General features: G+C 40.5%; 4 protein-coding genes across 6 annotated transcripts; 1 reads left to right on the forward strand and 3 right to left on the reverse strand.

Moving 5' to 3' along the window:
* Positions 1 to 508: 508 nt before the first annotated feature.
* On the reverse strand, positions 509 to 16248 carry axed (BTB/POZ domain-containing protein axundead). Of its 3 annotated transcripts, none has more exons than XM_017155175.3 (4): positions 16070 to 16248; positions 4504 to 5178; positions 2746 to 3397; positions 509 to 1911 (listed from the first exon to the last, which is right to left on the reverse strand). In XM_017155175.3, the coding sequence occupies exons 1-4, from the start codon at positions 16106 to 16108 to the stop codon at positions 1685 to 1687; spliced, it is 1593 nt and encodes a 530-aa protein (XP_017010664.2). In that variant the 5' UTR covers positions 16109 to 16248; the 3' UTR covers positions 509 to 1684. The 3 variants fall into 3 exon arrangements, with proteins under 3 accessions (XP_017010664.2, XP_070070929.1, XP_070070928.1); XM_070214828.1 differs by lacking the exon at positions 16070 to 16248 and adding an exon at positions 15677 to 15981; XM_070214827.1 differs by lacking the exon at positions 16070 to 16248 and adding an exon at positions 8235 to 8388.
* LOC138913117 (uncharacterized) lies at positions 13624 to 15116 on the reverse strand. Its single transcript, XM_070215565.1, has 5 exons — positions 15046 to 15116; positions 14945 to 14980; positions 14278 to 14296; positions 13965 to 14115; positions 13624 to 13891 (listed from the first exon to the last, which is right to left on the reverse strand). Exons 4-5 carry the CDS (start codon positions 14107 to 14109, stop codon positions 13698 to 13700), a joined length of 339 nt encoding a protein of 112 aa, XP_070071666.1. The 5' UTR covers positions 14110 to 14115; positions 14278 to 14296; positions 14945 to 14980; positions 15046 to 15116; the 3' UTR covers positions 13624 to 13697.
* Positions 16249 to 17209: 961 nt separating the features above from the next.
* On the reverse strand, positions 17210 to 23194 carry Rexo5 (RNA exonuclease 5). Its single transcript, XM_017155166.3, has 4 exons — positions 22960 to 23194; positions 22698 to 22891; positions 18860 to 19652; positions 17210 to 18801 (listed from the first exon to the last, which is right to left on the reverse strand). The coding sequence occupies exons 2-4, from the start codon at positions 22748 to 22750 to the stop codon at positions 17506 to 17508; spliced, it is 2142 nt and encodes a 713-aa protein (XP_017010655.2). The 5' UTR covers positions 22751 to 22891; positions 22960 to 23194; the 3' UTR covers positions 17210 to 17505.
* Positions 20384 to 22560, forward strand: zpg (zero population growth). The gene is made up of 3 exons (XM_017155167.3): positions 20384 to 20789; positions 20851 to 21146; positions 21650 to 22560. The coding sequence occupies exons 1-3, from the start codon at positions 20513 to 20515 to the stop codon at positions 22175 to 22177; spliced, it is 1101 nt and encodes a 366-aa protein (XP_017010656.2). The 5' UTR covers positions 20384 to 20512; the 3' UTR covers positions 22178 to 22560.
* Positions 23195 to 23239: the final 45 nt, after the last annotated feature.

The following is a 23239-nucleotide window of genomic DNA, read 5'->3' on the forward strand; positions in this document are numbered from 1 at the left end:
TGGTCAGCTAAGCCGGCGATGGGCAGCGATGAGGAGTTGTCATAGAGGAGGGGCGGGGGAGCAGGAGTGCTGATGAAGTTGATGAGGGTTACTATGAGCAAAAGTGAAAGATGGCCATGAGTTGGGATGAGATGTGTGTATTTAGGAAAAGTTGAATTAATAACATACGATTCTCAAGGGAAAGGGCTGGACGTGTTCCTTTTGTGCTAAGTCCTGTTACAGATTTGTATTTTTTAGTAGCCGTTCGTCACTTAAACATTTCGAAACCAGGAAAAACGTATAAAAACCCCTCTTAAAATATTTTCAACGTTTACCGAGCTTTTTAGTGGTTCAAAACTTGGCTAACCTTGCAGATATATTTGGACTCACACCTTTCAGAGAGCTTTTTTGAAGTGCATTCGTTACTAATTCGAAAAATTAAATAAAAGAAACCTTTGGTTTTCAATTTTGGGAAATTTGTTATAATTATAAATAATTCGTTTCCCGCCCATTTTAAACAACGTTTAAATATTTTAGAAAATTGTGTACATCTTTATTATTTGTTTAACTACTTTTTGTTGAATGTATTTCTTGTTTTGTGGTTGATGCTTTGCTTCATTGATATTTCGCACTGGATTCGAATCTCTCGTTTTCAGCCTAGAAAGCGTGTTGTGGCAACTTAGGCGAAAACAATTCGAGGCGTTCTTTGTTCTAAACATTAACTAATAAAATGCATAAATCTGTTAACAATTTGTGTGTTTTCCTCTGCGCTCTTTCTTTGCTGGTGTGCTTACATAAGTAATTCGCTATGACTAATGCTAATCTGATTGTTATTGTTATTTATGCGATTTAGCTATAGCACTTCGTTATAGGAGTTAAAGCCAAGAACCGATTAACGGCAACATAGTTCTGATTTCAACGCATTTACTCTCTACATATGTATATATAGTATTTATGTGTGTCGTATCGTATGAATGCAGGTGAGTGTGTATATATAAATTCCATTTGTCGACAATTGCACAACAGTTAAAAGTATAGTAAACAGTAAACAATTAATAATAATGACTTTAGCTATGCATGTATGGCCGGGCCCAAATACGATTTGCACTATAATTTTTGTGTGTTGATTAACTTGATGTACTTTGTGTGTGAGATATCCCTAGCAGTATGCAGTAATTTCCTAAGTACTGTAATTGTTAGTTTTTACTTTATTCGGTAATGTTATGTTTGTATTTTGAGTCCAGCTACAAAACGTTGCATAAAGTTGTATAAAAGTTTTGGTATTTCCATTGTTTCCATTTGACTAGCGAGTAAATACAAAAACCCAATCGATTCGCAGGCGATACAGTTAGTTCGACCCACCACACACATCGCATATATATCTGCGTATCGGTGTATATAAATAACACTATATAGTATTGTTAGAAACGGCTGCTATAAAATCACTGCCACAGTAGTGGCCATTACTTGTCCCCCATAAGACTAACGTAATCGTTAACTCTATGTATAAGTAATTCATAAGCGCTAATATTCGTTTAATGCAACAAGTCTATGTGGGATCGTCATCTCCTCATCCTCCGTCGTCTCTGTGGAGATTTCTGCCGCCTCCCTCGAATCCATCCCCCTCATCCTCATCCTCTTCCTCGTCCTCGCCATCGCCCTCCTCCTCGTCCTCATCCTCCTCCTCTCCCTCGGACTGCTCGGATCAGTCGAATATGCAGACGAAGATGCGCAGACAATTCATGCCCACCTTCTCCCAGCATCCCTCCTCCGTGGGCCGACCCTCGTGGGCCAGCCGCATCTTCTTGGGATAGTTCTTCGGACTGCTCCGGTCGCTCAGGTGCACGGGCATCCGGGCGTATTCGGCACGCGGCTGGCGGAACTTCTCCATGAGCTCCGCCTGTTGATCGGTGAGGTTTTTTAGCTTTTTGCCTGGAATATAAATGCAAAGAGATTTTAATTTAAATATTTAAAATATATTTATGGTTTTAAATATAGCTTAAACAAATTATACATATTTGTTTTTAAATAGGAAAGTATTTTTCCTCATTTTCTTGATAACAATATCGTTACTGCTTACGTTACATTATTGCCCTATAAATGCCACTTTCAAATTGCAGCTCCATATCATAAATGCTCTACTATATAACAAAAATGATTTACACAATGGAAATGGAATGAAAATATAAATAAATAGCTAGCACTCAAGTGAATGTGATTAACTCAATTACTTAGTCAATTTAAATGAGAAAAAAATTTAAAAAATTTAAGTGATTCATAAAAAGAAACATTTTAGAACGACTAGCTTTTAAATCATTATGAATAAGTAATACGAAATAAACAATACAATCTTTTTTTAATGAATAATATGAATAACTATATCACCATAATATAATTTGAGTTGGAAAATATGGATTTATTGATTAAAAGTTTTTTTAGTTCGACAAAAAAGTTGTTTAATAATACGCTTGAACCATAATCTTAAATAAAATATTAGTAAGCTAGCGATTCACACTACTTGCGGTTAAATTGAAAATTGTTAAAGGAGTAAAAAAAAATTAATTTTTTTAGGTTTTAATGCCTATTAATTGGGAATTACGAGCATTTTAAAACGGATTATTTTTTCCATTGTTCTGCAAAAAGTGAACTATGTTTTGTCCAGCAAATAAAGTGAACTAACGATGCAAACAAACTAGATCTTGGTGTGCGGTTCACTGAACTGCAATAGATAAGACTAAGCAACGTTTACTTCAGAAGTTGACTTACCCTCGAGGGCATCGCTGATGAGTGATATCTCAGTGGGTGGCAGTAGCTCCAGGCGATCGCAGCACCGTCGGAATTCGCTGGCGGTCATTCGCAAGTATCTTGGGGTGAGGCAAAGGGGTCCCAGGACAGTTCGACGGTTCTCGGGCGTGGCATCGATGTGCTTGCGGGCGCACTCCGCCAGACTCCACGCGGCCAGGCACTCGAACAGAGTGACCTCCGACCTCAGCTGCAGCGTATCCCTCTTGACCAGCGTCTCCAGCTCCTCGAACCGCAGATCGCTGATCTCGGGCATCGAAAGCTGGAAGTGTGCGTGCATATCGATCAACTGCAGCGTGTTGTGCAGCAGGGCCACGCCGTAGTCCTCGGTGGTGAAGGGATTCGGGTTCGGAATAAGCTGGTTCAACTGGGCGCCGTCGCCCTCCGCTCCGTTCTCGGTGGACTGGGCGGCCTTGGCAGCCGCCAATTGCTTGGCCGCCGCCTTGGCCTTGATCGCCTTCTTCTTGGCCAGCTGCTGACCCGTCTCCTGGGTGGTGATCACCGTCTGGTGCTGGTTGGTCAGCGCGATGCCCTGGTAGAACCACAGCGCCTTGAAGATGTCCAGTGCGGTGGCACTCGAGATTCTCAGATCAAGTTCGCGAATACAGTAGATGATCTGTGATACGAATAAGGGGTTTATGAGTTATTTATTGGGGATTAATGTTAATAGTTTTTAATTTAATTTAATTTTTTTTAATAGTACACCCAGAAAAATGATGGTCAACATTTTAGGTCAGGCATAGCCTAAAACTTTTTAAATGGACTAAAAGTTCCTTTTTAGGTCATGTAGTGCCTAAAAATTTAAATTTTGGGTATATTTGCCCTACTATTTAGGTCCCGTATAGCCTAATATTTTAGGTCATCGTGGGCCTTAAAATTAATGCATTTTACCTAAATAAATTTGCACGGAACTCTGATACCGTTCTAGCGACGCTATAATTCCCAACCAGTTATAGCGCGGCTTGCATGGTAACCCACTTCGATCGTTCAATAAAACAGCGATTTCACTGCTGAACAGTGAAGCCTCTTCGCTCGTTTTTGTGTGTTGGAATAATGACGACTTCTTGAAGACTAAGCCGACATTGACCTCGAGTTAGCTATAAATTTCTCTGTATTTACTTTATAATATGAAACATTTTTCAGTACAAATTTTTAGGCCAAAGAAAGCCTAAAATTTTTGATAGGGGTTTTCTCATATTTTAAGGCAGCCAATTACCTAAAATCTAGGCCAAAAATTACCCCATTTTAGGCCATTAATGGCCTAACATTTTAGGTCATACAATCCTAAATTTTAGGCCATTCAAGGACTTAGCTCCAGTTTTAGGCCAATTTTACCTAAATTCTAGGCCATTTTATGACATTTTAGGTCATTTTTTTTTCTGGGTGTAGGTATATTATTTTTTAAGAAAATCAATTGATCTACTGAACGATTCCGAAATAAAAATATATATCAATTTGTAGACTATTATCACCCCCAATATAATTCATATTTATTGACTTACTTTAAAATAAAATAATATATCTCAAGTGGTTCAATAAAATTCAATGATTAAAAAAATGTAAAAGAATACTCTATTGAATTTCGAATAGAAATATCAAGATTATCATCGGGATTTTCAATTAAATCTGTCAAATTATAAAGATTTAGCTAAGATACCTTTATCATATATATTGTATTCCTCAGAGGACTAATAAATATGGAATATTTGATATGGAACTCACCAGATCTGGAACGTTGAAGCGATCGGATAGCTCAAGTATCTTGAGCAGGTGCTTGTGATCGCGATAGGGGATGAAGTGCTTCTCCATGTAGCGGACGATCAGCTCGAAGTCATTCTTGTCCACGTTGAGTATCTGGAAGTGGTTATCGCTCTTTCGACCGCTGTTCGGACCGGCGTGTATCAGTTTGGCCAACTCCACGCTCCTCTCCAGCACCGATTTCCGTTCGCACCTGATCATGTACCGATCATCCCCATTCACCACAATGAAATCGATGTAGGGATTGACGATGATCGGCACCCCGGTGTAGATGTTTGTCTGGCCGCGGGAGTAGGCGGGTGGCATCATGTGGGCGGGCGGGGCACTGGGCGCCGGAGCACTCTGAATGGCATCTACGTGGTGGCCATCGGGCCCAAGTCCGAACGGTAGCACCATCCTGTCTGGCTCTCTATCCTCGTTGTTGTTATTTGAATCTGCGATCTCCTCCTTTTCCTTCTCCCTCTCCCGACGCCGCAGTGCCTTGTGGACAAGGGCGCCCACTAGCGGGAATTTGGTGACACGTTTCTCCTTGACCAACTGCTCCTCCAAGTGGCCGTCGATGCGTCGCTGGCGGTATTTGTTACCAGGACGTGGCTCAAGGCTTTCCCTGTCGTGGAAGGCAGTGATTTTGGTGGAGAACTGAAATTATAGAAAGTTAAAAATTACTATACTGAAAATAAGAAATACAAAAAATTACAACCATAAATTAAGTCAATTCAAAATTAGATTTCCAGTAGTTCATAAAAAATAAAAGCCTATTAAATAAATGTAGGGTATACAGCAATTTAAGCTAAGCAAGCTAAAGTACTTTCCTAACCTTTCACACATATATTTTTAAAGGAAAACTTGTTAATTTATTACTTTAAGACTCTTTGATTGACCAACAGTTTGATTTCAAGTACCAAAGCTTAATGAGGTTCAAATTTAAAGAGCTTGAGAAATAAGTAGGGGGTCCGTCCTAGCCTATCAATAGTTTCCCGAGGGAAATACATTTTTTATCTCAACCAAACGGTGGATATTATTTACGACCCTTGCGAATGGGCAGTTAGTCATGCCGAATGGTCGCCGATTTCGCCACGCTGGGAAATCTATAGGTGTTTTAATGGGCGTTGTAAGTACTCCCCACCTGACTGATTGATTCATTACTTCGCTTATCAGTCAATTGGCACACTTCAGAGCATAAATCGTTTAGGGTTCTAAACAGCCTTTAATCGCTGATTTTTGCACTCGACAATAAATTAGGCGCACTATCTGAAAAGTAAATGCCGACTAATTAGCTAACCAGCCCATTTTTTGGGTCCCGTTTTCAGTTAGCATATGTTCTAATCGTTTGATTGCCTCGAACTCGGCTGCAATCCATCATACTATAGCTATAAATCATGTCCCATATCGAAAACGGGTGCACTGCTACCTATTCGACAGCCAAATTTCGCGCGTGATGTTATAATTCCCCTTAAAATATCAAATAATGATACGGACAGTTGGGAGTAGAGAAAACTCAGTGATTAAGTTGGCTTATTGACGTATAAATATATTTCGGACAGCGCACAAGCCACATAAGCAGTACTTAATCAAATTGACAAATACCGAATCGATTCGGTAGCAAATTTAATTCCGTTTATTTTAATTTAGTTAAGTCCCAAGAGCCAATTTATTCAAATTTTAATGCTAGTAAAGTAGCTGAGGAAATATGCCTTTGAGGCCTGAATACATATTAGCTTTGAAGTGTTTGTAGAGGTATTTTAATTATTTTTGAATCGATTTCTTGGGCTTTAAGTTTTGAATATTAAATCCGTTCTCATTCAATTCTCGTATGCTGATCCAATTTCAAGGCATTGTTAGTTACATGAAAACTTTCACGTGCTTTTACTTGTATATTGTTATCAAGATTGGGTCACGAGAACCTTAAAAAAGGAAGCATTTAGGGGAGTGCGAATGATAAGATTGTTACTTTGATATTAAATATTATGGCCAATATAAAAGATAACAAATTGTGTAAAACTTAAAAACTTTCCAGTAATAAATCAATTTATAAATCCCACATAACAAATATAAACAAACGAAATAAAATTAGAACAAGAGAGAACGCTATAGTCGGGTTGTTGTCCCGACTATCTAATACCCGTCACTCAGCTAAAGGGAGTGCGAACGCTGTGTCGGGTTGGTGTCCCGACTAATAATCGTAACTCAGCTAAAGGGAGTGCGAGGGAGATAGATATATAATTTTTGATTGCGTATAACTTTTTAATGAATGGTCCGATTTGAAAAATGTCTTCTACATTTCGATAGGTATAAATATACACAACAAAATTGCATTTATACTTCTCGGAAATCTTTAAAGATGTGGGCGCAGGACCCATTTTAAAATCGTTAGTGGGCGATTGTGGGCGTTAGAGGGGGCGTGGCGCTCGGCTAAAATAAACTTGCGCTGCGTAGGAAGCCAAAGAATATGTATGGGAAATCTCAACCTTCTAGCTTTTTTAGTTTCTGAGATCTCAGCGTTCATACAGACGGACAGACGGACAGACAGACAGACAGACAGACAGACAGACAGACAGACAGACAGACAGACGGACAGACGGACATGGCTAGATCGACTCGGCTAGTGACCCTGATCAAGAATATATATACTTTATGGGGTCGGAAACGCTTCCTTCTAGCTGTTACATACTTTTGCACGAATCTAGTATACCCTTTTACTCTACAAGTAACGGGTATAAATATGATTTACCACCAGTAGATTTTAACTTTTTTTAATATAAAAAATATTATGTTAAAATGTTATTATAATAAACGAAAATATATAAGAAAAAATGTCTTCTTGACAAATTGGTAAATTATATCATTTGGGGCTACATGTGATAAGATTAACATTCCAGTCTTTATACCTATTTCAAAGTTATTTCATTGAAGAACTCCACAAAGAAATGCTTTTTCTTAAAAGGTAAACACACTCATATCTATGTGAATTTCAAGGAAAAACATTCTGAACCAAAGCCTTTGTTCATCTGGAAAGTTTGATTTATAGTTCCTGTTCTTGTTATTGCCTTAAGTACAGTGCAAACAAAATTAATTGTGGCAAAATGAGATTGCGAGCAAATTCGCCGCGGTGCTGCGATACATAAAAAAAGAGTGTGTCGGGGAAAAATTAATAAATAAAATAAAATATACGGCGATGTTTGAACAGTTGTAAGGAAGACGGAATCGGTCTTGAAGTGCTGACGACCGTTGAAATGGAGCTGCGAATAGTTAGTTCCCTGCCTTCGAGAGGGCACCGTAACGCCTAGTATTTAAATATTTACCCAGTGGACCGCAAGGGGAACTTGTGTGTGGCGACGACTTGTGATAGTCTGATAGTGCAATAAATAAATTATCGTATGCAAATAAATTTATGGCTGTTCATGAGGCTTTATCATCTGCACAGCAACCACAATGGGAGGAGATGGGTTTTATGTACAGCACACAGGCATCGAATTAGCACTTGGGAGTCATAAGTTGAGTTTCTTTTGTTTATCAGCCGCCTGCTCTATATAATATTTTTGAGGGCGTAGGTGGGGTGTTCCTCCGTTGTAAATAAATACAATCCAATTGAGACCCAGACCTTGTCCAGGCTCGATCATGAACTTTACATTTACAGCACACATGTCATTTGATTTCACTATCGCAAATTATCATTTATATCATGCACTTCTTACACTTTATTTGTTGTTTCTGCTTATCGGCAAAAGGCCCCTGCCATCAATCAACCAAAGGCGATTTACTTTGGCTTGGCCCTGTCTGCGATATGTTGGGGGAAATGGCTCTGCAGGAACCTTTTGATTTATACTCTGCCGATCGAATTTTGTTCTAATTTGTAATATTGTAAATCACACAACTAATTAGTCGGTTTAAGTTCTGGGCAGTGAGCTCCGTATTTTCGCACGATTTCGAACCGAACACCACGAGTTTGAAATATCGACTGCTATTCAATCCCATTTGCGAACTGCGACGTCGACCGAGGCAGCAGCGGTGGCAGCAGCGGTGGCAGCGACGCTTGGGGTTGTTCGCCCAAATGCGTCATGATCGTCGCACCAAAGGAAAATGCTCCAGTTTAAAGATAAGTCGTATATTCCAAAGAAAAGGCACCCAAACATCTAGAAAATGGTTTAGTCAAGTGGAACTCTAGTGGAGCCATACCCTTTTATGACGCAAGCGACACTTCTTTTACTAGGAGTGACGTCAATGATGCACCACTTATGCGCCCACACATCATCATTACATCGTCATTGACGTCACTACCAAATCTCCCGAGATGAGATCCCAACGTGATCCTGTCCATGAATATATATGTTTTCTTCATAGAGTCAAAAAAGCGGGTACTGCTGCTGTACCTTTCACAACAATACAATTATTTCTACATTTTTATTCTAAGATTTTTAGGCTCTAAACATCCCGAAAAGAGATATCAACGTGAACCTGTTCATGAATATATATATATTTACTTCCTAAAGTCGACAACGTTTCCTTTTAGCTGTTGCTGCTATACTTTTCAATGCAACCTTTTATTCAACAAGTAACACTAAATTCTTATAGCAATAAATTCATCGTTATCTTCAAAGGGATTTTATTTACAATTATAGAATTAACCGAACATAAGACACTGATACAAATATTTCGTTTTCTTTCCAATTTGTTTTGTTATATAATAATAACTTAAATGTTTTATGTGAAATAATATTTTAATTTTAAGCTGTTGATCAAAAAACAACACCAAAAATATTTGGAACTGAATCCAATTAAATATTATTAAAGCGCCCATAAAAGTTAAGCCAGCCCGCATTTCAACTAACTTTGCAGTTGCAAAAACCCGAGGGAACCGAACAAAATGCAGGCCGAACGGAAATGAGCTCGAGCTCTCCGCTTCGCAGACTCAAGAATCATTCATGACTCGAATTATCAACTCAATTTGGTGGACAAACTGTCGGGCAAATAAATCAATTTGTGTGCCAAAAGAGGCAAATAGCAGAGTTAAAGGGAGCACCAGCAGCTGGAGGAAGATTTCAGTGTTGGATGAACCAATTAGCACGCCGATTGTGGGTGGATGGAGGATTGGATTTGAATGTGGATTGGGATTGGAGTGGGTGGAAGGTGTGGGAGTGTCATATTTGACAACTGTAATTGTCGCAGGCGCTTTGTGTACGCACGAAATTCGCCTTATTGATAAGCAATGCAAATAGCACAGTGAGAATAAAAAGTACATGCCCACGCACGCAGGGTGGGCGTAATAATAGCAACAAAGAGCAGCATTCCAAGGGCCCAAGAGAATAGTTATTATCAGCTGCCAAGGCCAGGACAAAGCTGCAAAGCTGCTCGAGTTTGTTGTGTGCACAAGTATTTATGCAGCCAGCGAGGGTTGCCACAGAAGTTGGGGTAGCCAGTTGCCCAGAGCCACCACGATTAGATAAAAACGGTTGGTAGTTATTTATTACTATTTTTATCGATTCTGCACACACAAATTAAGAACTTTATGGGCTCTTCTACGTGTGAACATGTGATTACGGCTGCACTTTACCAATTGACAAAGAATATCCAAAGTACCCACACACCAATTAAATGCGAATTTATACCCATTTCGTCAAATAAAACTTAGCATCGAAATTTTGATTTGGTTTTTTATGATAAAAAACAGTTTCGAGTTTAATATCTCTTGTTAATCATTCCGAAAAATCGACTTTTGTGAATTAATACATTTTATATTAAATATATTGATCCATGGACTCTTTATTAATTAACCAAATTTAAATCAGAATGGTAAATAAAAATATTGAATCAAAGGCGATCTTTAACAATGATTTTTAGTTTTTCTTCGAACTTTTCGACCTGCCCTCGCTGAGGCATAGGCCACTTTAATGTTTACATATGTATATTGTGAGGGGCTGCTGGAGCAGCAAAGACTGCTAATGAGTCCCCATGTAAAGCGGAAGCTCCAGATGAGAAAAAACATATGAAACCGGGCAGAAACACAGCAAAAACTGTTAACAGTTAGCACTCGAAGTTCGCCCGCCGAACGACCTTGACACTGGGATGGGTGGCTGGGTGACAACAGGGCCCACTGTACACGCATTTCCCCAAGATCAACACATAATGATCGCTTAAACCCGTTTACGATCGCCGCTCGGAATCAAATATTTGCATTCATAAGGGAAAATTTAATTAGCAGCATCAACAAAGTGGAGCAGAATCGATATTTACCCCAAAGAAACAGGCGGGAGGCAGAAAAATGTTTAATTAGTTGAATTTAGCATAATTACTCACATTGTTGGCTGCCGGTAAACAGCACGGAATATGCGTAGTTCAAAACAAACAATCGAACGAATTAAACTGCAAATAAAAATGGTCCATAGAAATCCATGGGAAAGAAATAGGAACCCCGAAATCGAAATGGTTTGCTTACATACCAACCCAACCCATCGGTATCCCAGGGCAATTCGCTTCCTGATCCGCTGCCAACTCTAAATTCGAAATTCCACCTGCAATTGCCGCACAGTTGCCGCCCAAAAATAAAACACTTGCCACATTCTTTGGCGGACCAGGAAAAGTTCACAGCCAGTGCGATGGCTTCTCTATTTATACGCTCCTAATGAGGTGGTTTATTAAAATTAGCCCATAAACAGAGAGTGTAAGAGAAAGTGTAAGTACTGCGAGATTATGAAACAGCAGAACCGAAATTTACATAAATATATGTACCCCTTAGAAATTAAAGAAATTAAATGGCAAAATCACAATATAATTATTAAAATATATAATGGAATTTTATTTAATTAGTCAGCTTACAACGAAAATAATAAAATAATAAACAGATATAAATTTAAAATCGAAAACAACTTTACATCATATGTTTATTTTTAGTGAGACGTAAATTAGTCTATTTATGTTATCATTTATCACTTTACAAGGGTTGGTGAACTTCTTAATATGTAACATCGCTAATAAAAATATTATAAGGCCTTTTCCCATAAGTCAGGCATATTTAAATAGCAAGCGCCTTGTCAAATAAATACAATTTATTTAGCGTAAGATTTTATCTTTAAGATATGAGCAATCTTAGACCGTAACAAATGCGATTTGGATCTTGAACTTCCCACTTGAAGCCCGTTAAATGCAGTAGTCCGGATGTGTAATTCAATTTGCCACGAACCTTTGAGCCATTGTGGCTCCTCCAATCCGTGACACCCACTGACTCATTCGTAGGCCCTTTGTTCTGCGAGTGGGGACCCTATACTATATGCTATAGACACTACAGATACACCCACCCCCAGACAGGACAGCATTTCACAACAGGAAAATGACATCATTTGATTTGATTGCTGGCACACTGAAATGCCGTGAGACAAAAACAACGGAATGGAATTTGTTATTTTTTCTTGGCTCGGGAAAACTGCATTACTCATCCATCCCCTGCAAAGGTCCAGCAATGGAATATGATTCGGCAAGGCGAAAATGACGAGCTGAAAATCGGACAAAATTGCTCTGTGGTCTTTTGGCAAGGCGCCAAATAAACCAATAAATTTCGATGTATAAAAAGTGATTGAATGGAGGGTGGGGAACGGCGTCAAAACAATAATCAACAAAGGAAATTCATTCATTTAATTCTTTACATTTAAATAGTATTTTAAAGTGAAATTTGAGTTCTGAAAAGTTCTTGAAACATATGTATGTTTAGGTGTATATTCATGATTTTTTTAATTATAATATTAATATTAAACACTTCTTTATGGTTTTATCTATTTAAGACTAAATATTATAGAATGAACATTAACGCTGTTGCTGCTTGGACTTAAGAATTGTAATCTTTAACACACATAAAAAACAAATATTTATTACTAAGATAAGGGAAGTTAAAGAAACGCATATTACTATTTAATGGGGAATCCCGGCAAACCGTTGTCCGCTGTAAAAAATACAGATATGTATATTCATATATAGATGTTCCTATCTTTATTTCGGAAAAATCAAATAAAACGATGGTAGGAAAAAATAACCATGCACAAATAATTAAAACTTCCACGCAGCCAAACAAAGGGCGACAAATTCAATTTCCTTTGCCTTTCAATAGAAAATGAAATTTTTGGGCTTTCCCATCTGGCAGATCCTAACAAAAGCGACGCCTCCCGAAACGCAAACAAAACATGGAAAAGGAGAAGCCGAAAAAAAGCGAAAAACTCACCCTCGACACGCAGGAAAATCGCGGGAGGTGGAGAGGAAAACCCTACGCAACATGTTCCATGTTCGGCGGGGAAAACAAAAGGGCGAGTGGGCTGAATGAAAGTGGAGCAGCAGCGGCGAAGGGCGAAAAGGCAAACAGTTGGAACAAATTTGCAATCAGCGACAAAAGAAAGAGGAGACCTTTGCTAAATTCATGGGGCTTGGGCTTGGCATGGGCCAATAGCCAATATCAAGAGCGCGATTCTGGGATTCCAAAGAGGGGGTGATGATTCTGGGGGGGATTGGGGTCGCTGGGGCAACCAGTTGGTGCCAAGGGCGATGCTGGGAAATGGACGTGAGTGCTGAGTGCTCGTAACAATTGACAATGCGGCGTATGCGCGATGGATGCCCAGCTGATGATGATACAATGAAACACTGACACAGTGAACGACTTTCCCACCCAGTCGGAAGTGGAACGCATCCAGAAGGGATGATGGATAGCATCCGAAGCACCGATGCATGCATGCCGAATCGATGCACTTCTCACTTCCTTTTTACAGCAAAGCGGGACAAAAAAGATGCATTCCGATTCATCGCTCCTGGAGCCCTCCTGGAGCGCTCCCTTTTCACGCATCGAGCTTGGCTGGAAACTTCGGAAACGCTCGGGATTGGTTTCCATTTTTCCCTTCCAAAAGATGCGATCCAGAACGCATTTTTTGGAATGCTTGTGGATGCGTTCCAAAAGATGCGTTCCGGATCGCATCTTTTGGAGTGCTTCTGGTTGCGTTCAAAAAATGCGTACTGGAACGCATCTTTAATGGTGCTTTTGGTTGCGTTCAAAAAAATGCGTTCTGGAACGCATCTTTTAGAGTGCTTCTGAAAAAAATTATTTCTACTCGATTTAAAAATACGTTTTTTATTAACTTCACTTTTTATTATTTCATTGTTTTTCTTTTCACACATATTAAACTAATTTAAGTTACCACGTCTTCCCCATCATCCTCAATATCGATGTCCAAATCGTTGTCCTTGTCCGGTCCTTTGTCTTTGCTCGTCGTCGCCTTTCTTTTGCTAGCGTCCTTATAGACCCGGTTTTTTTGTCGGGTAAAGGCGGCTCGAATATCCTTTATAAAATCTTCATGCCTATAGCCTTCCCTCTTTTGAGATTCTGCAAAATATAGCGTTTTAAAATGTTGTTAGACGAAATCGCAAAATTAACATCAATAATGATTAACACTTACCGTACATTACTGCGTTCAACGCAGCAAATGTGGAGAACCCTTCCTTTTGTCTACAGCCCGCATAATTCATCTGCATTATCAGCTCTGGGCTGATAATGCGGCTGAGGTTTTTGGAAAGCGAGTCCCCAATATAGGCTTTAAACATCGAAATCTGAAAAAAAAATACGCACGTTTTAAAATTAGAGTTAAATAAAAAAAGGACATAGGTCCACCTTAACAGAAACGAAAACAAAAAGGGAACACATGAAACCAAGAAATGAAAACAAAACGGCACTTTTGTTACACAGAAATTACAATTAAATTTAATACTTACAGGTTTTGATGTTGTTGTTCTTCCGTTGTCAAAAATCCGTCCAAGAGGTCATGCAAAAAATAAAAACAATAATTAGTTAGTATAATGTTGTGAACAATTCTTATTCGGCACACAGCAGGTACAGTGAACCCAACAGTGAACGGACACCCATTTTTTTCTATCATAAAACTGCTTTATTTTAAGCTTCCACTGACAGCTCTAAATATTTTAACAAAAACAAAAAGCCTGCATATTTAAAACACAACTCATAACTGATTTTAATTGATTGTTTATTTTATTTTTATGATTGTTGTGAGTTGTGTTTTAAATATGGAGGCTATTAATGGATAACACTAAATATTAAAAAAGATCCAAAAATTTGTGTTTCACTTTTTTTGTATGATTTTAGGGCAGTATTATTATAAGAAAAAAATGGGTGTCCGTTCACTGTTGGGTTCACTGTATGTACAAACACTGTGCATAGGCAAAAACCGTAAACAACGCGATGCAGTGGCCGAATAAGAATTATTTTAACCGCTTTGTTTATTAGACACACACACGCAATTGATTTTGTTTGTTTACAAAAATAAATACACTTTTATTTAGTTAGTTATTTTACCTCTTTAGAGGTATATTTTTTTGTAAAGTTATTATTTTTTATTTCCACTTATCACCGCACTATACTTACTTGGCACAGAAAAGCACAAATGTTTGATTTAAAGAACTATAAACTTAAACTTAAACTATAGAACTTAAAATTGTTTAACCGAAAAATCAATAACACTTAACTGGTCAGATTCCAAAAAGCAAGTGAGAAGAAATGCATAAGAAACGAAAAAACCGCGCGCGTTCTTGCAATGTCTCTTTTGTTCTTTTCATTTGTTTTTCAAGACCACCGTTTAAGATTATCATTTCATATTTTCCATGCCAATGGATGCATTCCGGATGCATTCCGATGGAAGCTATGATTGCACCGATTGAAAAAAAAAACGAACGATCGGCCAGCGTTCGGGTTTCGGCAAGGGTTCGGCTGCGACGTACGAGAAGCTACGATTGCACGGATCGCTCCCGTTTTGCCTTCTAAAAAAGCTATAGGGGAGTGATGATTGGGAATGCATTTAGAATGCATTCTGGATGCTGTCCAACATTGTATCGCATTTTTTCTGTGGACAAAGATGCGTTCCGGAAGCATTCCGAAACGCCGACCACTCCCAAACTTCCGACTGGGCACTCAAGCACACACATTATTACAGCCCACCTACACACACACACATAGTCGGAAAAACTTTCCTTTGAACAGGCTTTCATTCGCCAGTGTCTGTGTATTTTATGGATACACAATTTATGTTGGCCAATTGCTCGCCTCTGTTTGTATACAGCATTTCTTTCATTTTGATTAATTACCCACACAGAAACTTACCCTAGTTTATAAATTTTGTGATGATAGGTTTTTTTTTTAGTTCCTTATATTATTTTTGCCAATTTCCAGTTGTTAGATCTGCAAACTTCCGCCGCGATGCCAAAGTTTAATGCATTTTCTGTTTACTCTAAATTTGTTTATGCCAATTTAAGGCCGCTCGCACCCGTGGATATACAGATATTTGTTGGCTATATAGCACTCCGACTCGCGTGTATATCTTTGCGATCCGAGAGTTTTGCGCGCCTCGTGCCAAACGGAATTGGGAAAGGCAGCCAAAACAACGACAACGTCTCCGCTCGAGAGCCGAAAAGCGTATATACAATACAGAATTTGTACGAAGAGCGCCAAGCCGAAAAAAATATGAAAAATAAACGAGACAGCAGGAAAACATACCAAATTTCCCGGGCTGGCGTTGCCACCGTACTGAGCCATGTCCCATATAAGGCTCCCATAGGGTTTAGATCCCTCCTGATCCTTAAAATTTTCACTTTTTTGCTGTGCTCCAAACTGGAATCACAAATATTCGACCTAAATAAAATACAGTTTTTTAAATATTTGGCAGTTGATGGCTAGAAACCAGCCGTCTGGCAACTTTCCACCGGGCTAAGGGGAAAATTCTCAGCAGCTTTTCCTCGGACGGACATGCGCAGGAAAAGTGCGAGAACGACCCACAGGTCGTATGAGCAGTGAAAAGACGCAACATTTTCGAGCGTGTGATAAGACACAGATTCGGGGGACTTTCCCTTTCCGGAGAGAGAGAGTGAGGGAAATGGGAAATGGAAAAGCCAGGGAGAGCGAGAGTGCGTGGGCGCAATAGGGAGGCCCATTTTTCGGGCTCGGGCCCTAGACAACGGAGCTCTGCATTGAGGGAGGTAGGAAATTTATGGCTGTTATCAACACACCAGGCCAGGCGGGCCAGCGAGAGCCAGCAACAAATATCGGGCAATGCAAACTAACCGAAACTAGGTCAAATCCCATCGCCCACCAGTTTGGAATGCCCCGACCGGAAAATCGTTTTCTAATTGTCTTCAGGCACGATTGGTATTTCGGTTCAATAAACAATGGATGAAGTTTTTAAAGTATCCTTTAAATAAAATGCGATTTTTAACACACATCAAAAGTCCTTATAAATATCTTATAATATCCAATATCCAACATTCCAACATTTTTTAAATTTTTAATTTTGTATCTTCTTTACTAATGCACTAACATTTTTGACGATGAGATAAACCAAAAAACACTTGGAATAATATTTTCTTCCAACATTCTTTGAATTTCTAATTTTCTAATTTTCTTTACTAATTCATATTGCACGAATATATTTGACTATGAGAAACCAAAAAACCCTTGCAATAATATTTTCATCCAACATTCTTTAAATTTTTAATTTTCTAATATTCTTTACTAATTTATATTGCCGAAGAGAAGTCTTTACAATCAAAAATTGATATTAATACCCATAAAGAAATGTGGTCTTAAATATTCATGAAATCTAAAAAAGCCTTTAAAATCAAAGATGCAAAAAAACGTAGGTTTTGTGAAAAAAATAAATGTACATTTTATTATTCGTTTTTGAGGGAATTTTTTTTTGTTAATTTGACAATTTTCCATAGATAAGCTCATGTAGCGCATTTTCGATTTGTGTGTGGTGAAACAATTGTTGGTCATGTCTTGGGGATGGATACGGCAAATTTAAATCCGCTGCGGGACTCCGACTGGCCAGCGGACACACCAGAAACCGGAAACGATTTTCCAGAGTGTGTCCCGCTGGCAGAAGGACTGGGGTAGCAATAGGGATAACAGGAGACATATATATTCTCATTCGTTTTCTAACTTCCGATGGGCGCACTAGTCTGTTCCGATCCGTTCAAGCGCTTAATGGCTATCTTGGCCAAGCCCTTGCTGCACTCCGTTGAGCCGCCCATGAGCACAAGGAAGAGTCCGTTGTGCGCAACCGAATTCCAAAGGCGATCGATGGTCTTGTCCAGTTTGGCCACATTTCGCTCCGCGTTCTCCAACACAAAGTCCTGCTCGGGCACGCGAAGATTGGCAATTGTGAGGGCGTTTTCCAAGGCAATTTCATTGACCTTGCGCACGGCCTCCTTGGAGGTGGACACCTCGTGGACCCGCACTGCCAGGCTGTTGTCCTTGGGAGCCGCCTCGCCTGCCTTTTCAATGACATCCTTGAGCCGCGGCTGCAAATCGCCGACCGTGACGATGGCCGTGCGCTTATCCCGCTTGGCCACATGGGCGAATAGGTTATTGCTGATGGTGTCGCCGCTCGAGGCGTTCGCCAGCTCCTGCAATCGCTTCTGCTGTGTGAGAATCTCATCGCCGAACTCGATGCTGTTGGCCAGCTTCATCTTGACGAGCTTCAGCGTGGCTCGCGAATCCTCAATGGAATCGTGACCGTCGTCGTTCTCCTGGATAATCTCCTTCAGGAAGGTCTTGGCCAAGTGCTTCAGTTTGCTCTTGCGCCTTCGCACGCCGGAAATATTGAAGCACACGCTGGTATCAATCACATACGGATGCATCATTCGCATGGCGTTCAGATCGGAGTTCAGCGACTGGCCTACTAGTATAGCATCCGGGGGCAGCAATTCGGACACCTCCTTCTGCACATCCTTCAGCGTCTTGGTGACCTTCTTCATGATCTCCTCCGTGATGCCCGAGTACTGGGTCAAATAGTCGGTGATCTTGTTATTGGGCATCACCAGCGTTTCGTACACCGTCTGATAGCGTTCGTTTACAATGGAAATACGCGTTAGCTCGTTAAAGCCCGCCTCCGTTTGACACATCTCGCAATCGACACCGAACATGGGACTGCGGTTGGTCACCGGCTCATACGCTTTCTTGGTAAACTTGAAGCTCTGGAAGCGGGCGTGCAGCTCGCCCTGCAGCGGTATGGGATAGCCCTCGTCGACCATTTGGAGGGCGGATAGAAGGAGTTTGGTGCGCGGAAACTTGTCATCCTTGTGCAGGTCATCCGGCGGTGCCGTCGCTTTGCTTTCAATGGGGAAGATGGTCTTCACGAAAAGTGTAGGATCTTTGTTCAGCTCCACGGCAGATTCCAGGGAACCATGCTCGTCGATCAGCTGGCGAGCCTGCACATTGGTGAGGGGTATCTGTGGGGAAGAGCATCAGGATTACATCAGGATTTAATAGTTGCGATGATCTACCCACCTTGGCTATCTCGTCGATGATCTGACCCTCGTCCTGCGGCGGCAGAAGCATCTCCAGCTTGGTGCTGAATATCTTGTTGGTGGCCTCGAATTTGCTCTCGTTGGAGAGGTAGTGATACAGAGATAGACCCTCCAGGATGACCACCACGCTGTGCGACAGGCTGAGCCACTTCTCCACGCTGCACCACCGATCCGGCCGGCAGGGGCTCTTCTGGCCAATCAGGGCGGACATCAGCAGGTTCTGGATGTCTGTGAGGAAGATGGGAGTGCGCGCCTGCTGTGGCGTCTCCAGGGAGGCGCGCTGGCCCATCTCGCGCAGCCTCAGGCCGGGAACATCTTCGAGTTGGCGCTTGCGGCGCCGCAGCTCCGCCGACAGCTGCTTGTACTGCTCCTCGGACAGGGAGGTGATCTCCTGGGGCAGGCTGTCGCCTCCTCCGGCCTGCTCCTTGCGGCCTTTCTTGACCACTGGCTCAGAATCAGCAGGAGCTCCTCCTGCATCCTCCGCCTCTTCGGGATTTTGGTCACTGCGGTTGGCGTTCCGCTTGCGGGACTTCCGCTTGCTGCCCACCGTGATGAAGCCGTCGTCCTCGTCCTCCGGCGACTTCTCCCCCTCCGCCTGGGCCTCCGCCACCTCGGCATCCCGCTTTTTGGCCAGCTCCGCCTCGTGCAGGCGATCGCGGTCGTTCAGCTCCATCAGATTCGCCAGCGCCGCCAGCTTCTTTTTCTTCTTCTCGTTGCGCTCGTGCTGCTTCGCCGACAGCTGTTCCTTCATGCTGCTGCGCTTACCGTTCAGGCTGCAGGCGAAATTATTGAGATTTTCTTTAATTATCGGTAGTTTTCAGCAGGTTTCGATTTGTCAACATGAAGATTTAACATGTGCACATGTGCGGTATGACCAGACGGCTGACAAGCTGAAAATCCAGCACTTCACGCCAGGCGAAAGTGGCATTAGGCACCGTTCACACTGACGTTCGCACAGGGCGTTCACACACAGTAGAACGTAAATATATATCGCCTACAGGGGTCTCCACTTAAAGCAAATCTACAAATTTAAATATTTAATTTATAGAATGTTGTTTTTGGTGCCAAACAAATATGGAATTTTTTAAAATTACAGTGAGAGATATAAATATAAAAAAAACAAATCTGTTGGATTTCAAAACTATTTTCCAGTATTCCCTACAATCTTGTCATTGATGCGAAGTTTTCGGTCGCTTTCTGGAATTCGTACTTCAATCAGATTTTCATCCAAATGTTGGGGATGCATAGTCTCTCTAAACACGTATTTAGCCTAATTTACTCTATTCATTAACAGAAAGCGATCTCTGTACTGAATTTATACAGATTTTAAATAAATAATATACAAAAAATATTAAAGCTTATAAAATTACAAAAGTTTGTATGAAACAATTTTTACTGTACCGAACAAAATTAGTATGACCTTTTTAGCAATCGACAAAAAGCTGGTTGCTGTGAAATGCACATTGTACGTATAGTTCTCTCGCTCTGGCGGCAGCAGGAAAGAGACAACAGCAGTGCACATCAACCGTTAGAATGCCGCGTGCTTTTGGAATTATTTAGTTTTCTTCGAATTACAAGCTTCATTTAAAATCTGTGTTTTAAGCCCACAAGTGATTAAAATAAACACGCCAAAATGTACACAGCTGTCAAACCGCTCTCCAAGTATCTGCAGTTCAAGTCAGTGCACATCTACGATGCCATTTTCACGCTGCACTCGAAAGTGACGGTGGCTTTGCTGCTGGCCTGCACTTTTCTGCTCTCCTCGAAACAATATTTCGGGGATCCCATCCAGTGTTTGGGCCACACGGACATGGACTTTGTGCACGCCTTCTGCTGGATTTACGGTGCCTATGTGCATGGCAACGAGACCGCGGAGCCCCTGGCCAACGGCGGAGCGCAGTGCCGACCAGGTAAGTAAATCCCAGGTGTAAATCCCCCAAAGAATCCCTTCTAATCGAATCTCCACTTTAGATACCATGGGTACTATTGCAATGGAGAAACGCCGCTACATCATCTACTATCAGTGGGTCGTTCTCGTCTTGCTCTTAGAGTCCTTCGTCTTCTACTTGCCCGCCTTCCTCTGGAAGATCTGGGAGGGCGGCAGGCTGAAGCATCTGTGCGATGACTTCCACAAAATGGTTTGCAAGGACAAGAGCAGGACCCATCTCCGTGTGCTGGTCAAGTACTTCTCCAGCGACTACAAGGAGACCCACTTCCGCTACTTCGTCAGCTATGTCTTCTGCGAGGTCCTCAATCTGACCATCAGTGTGAGTTGCTACTTCTACACTTATATCTTTTATTTAAACTATAATAATTTGTACCGAAATAGAAACTTTAAATTGTCTCCCATATGTACTTGTCTCGATTTAAGTTTTAATTTAATCCGAATCAGTGTTCTAATATTTTTATACATAATTAATTTATTTGATAGTCACATTGGGCTCAGATTCAAGTTTATTAAAACAATTAGTCTTAGTTCCTTAATTATTAATTACTAACAGCTAGTTTTCGTAGTTTCTTTTACTATTATTTAAATATTTTACTTCCTATTTTATATAATATACCATATTAATACATTAATTTTACCCATTTTCGTGATAAGCTTATAGTTTAGGTAGATTTAAAGTATAAACAGTTTTTACCTATTTTTATCTAAAGAGCCTTGGTTTTTACTATCCAACTTCCTAACTCCTCAATATCTTTATTGCTAATTTCCCTTTAATTACTAATCATAATTACTAATCATACAAACCCCTCCTTTGCTTTACAGATTCTGAACTTTGTTCTCCTGGACTTATTTTTCGGCGGTTTCTGGGCCCGCTACTGGGACGCCTTGCTGGCACTTTCTGATGGCGATTTCAACAGTTGGAACAGTATCACAATGCAGGTCTTCCCCAAGTGTGCCAAGTGCGAAGTGTACAAGGGCGGTCCCAGCGGCTCGCCAAACATATACGACCACCTGTGCCTGCTGCCTCTGAACATACTGAACGAGAAGATATTCGCCTTCCTGTGGGTATGGTTTATTCTGGTGGCTTGTCTGGTTAGCCTGAAGTTCCTTTACCGTCTGGCCACCGTGTTGTATCCCGGAATGCGACTGCAATTGCTGCGGGCCCGAGCTCGTTTCATGCCAAAGTCGCACTTGCAGGTGGCTCTGCGCAACTGCAGCTTTGGCGATTGGTTCGTTCTGATGCGCGTGGGCAACAACATTAGCCCCGAACTATTCCGCAAGTTGCTGGAGGAGCTTTACGAAGAACAGTCCTTGACCAAGAAAATTCCGACCGGAACGGATGACATATAAAAATTCTCAACATGGACACTTCATTCAATCTCAAGTTAGTAAACTAAGCTTTCTTCTTTTCTGAAACACATCTATAGTAGAAGACTAAGATGACACATTTTCATTCCTATTCATATTACCCATTGATATGTATATATTATCGAACAAATTAATTGTTAACTAATCTAAACCTCAAGCTAAGCGAAATATAGCTTTTTCAGTTTCTCATATCTACCTATATTTCTTACTTCTCAGAAAATTTGTTGACAACTTTTCAATATTTAATTAATTGATTTCGGTTGAAAATTGTATTTTCCGCTAATGAATCTCTGTATGTTTAAACTTAAAGGAATTTTTGTTAATTTCACGCAACAATTAAAGGTAAACTGATTGGTAAATAACAACTATCTAAAAGGTATACTTTTCAGTTAATAAATGCATTTAAAGGATATATATACAATTTTGTAAAAGATATGATATCACTCATTTTCATTAATATTTGATAAACTGTTATCTGCTATTATCATAATCTGCCACCTACCTTTGTGATCTAGCAATGCTACGTAGGGCGAGTCTTGTTCGGGTCCACATCATTATGGTTATCTCGATATAAAGGATAATTGATAAGGTACCCCCTTGCACATACCGTATTTAAAGACTTTGGCTATTCAGACTTGCTGGCTGGAAAGGTCATAAACTTTCTGTGCTTGCGCATCAATTTTAATTGACTGAGTTCTGTGGGTTCAAGGGGAAAAACACTTTCAGACACTCGATTCCTGCTTTAAATCTTCGCTGTTACTCACATTATGTCTGATGGTAAAATTTTGATAAAGATTTTTGGAGGTTTTCTAAGGAAGATGCATATGTTTTTCTGTTTTACTACAGTTGGTGTATTTTTTTTATATTTTTTGGGTAATTGACGTTGTGGTCAAGCCTTTTTTTTTTGGAACCTTAAAATATCGAACAAAAATATTTGTATTTTGAGTGCGCTGTACGAAATTTGTATAAAAGTGATTTGGAAACATCTGAGTGACAATTGAGAGTTCAGCCCAGGCCTGCTTAGCTAAGTAAAAGTGCCAACAT

The sequence above is a fragment of the Drosophila takahashii genome, chromosome 3L, assembly GCF_030179915.1.
Source record: "Drosophila takahashii strain IR98-3 E-12201 chromosome 3L, DtakHiC1v2, whole genome shotgun sequence".
In the NCBI taxonomy this organism is placed as follows: domain Eukaryota; kingdom Metazoa; phylum Arthropoda; class Insecta; order Diptera; family Drosophilidae; genus Drosophila; species Drosophila takahashii.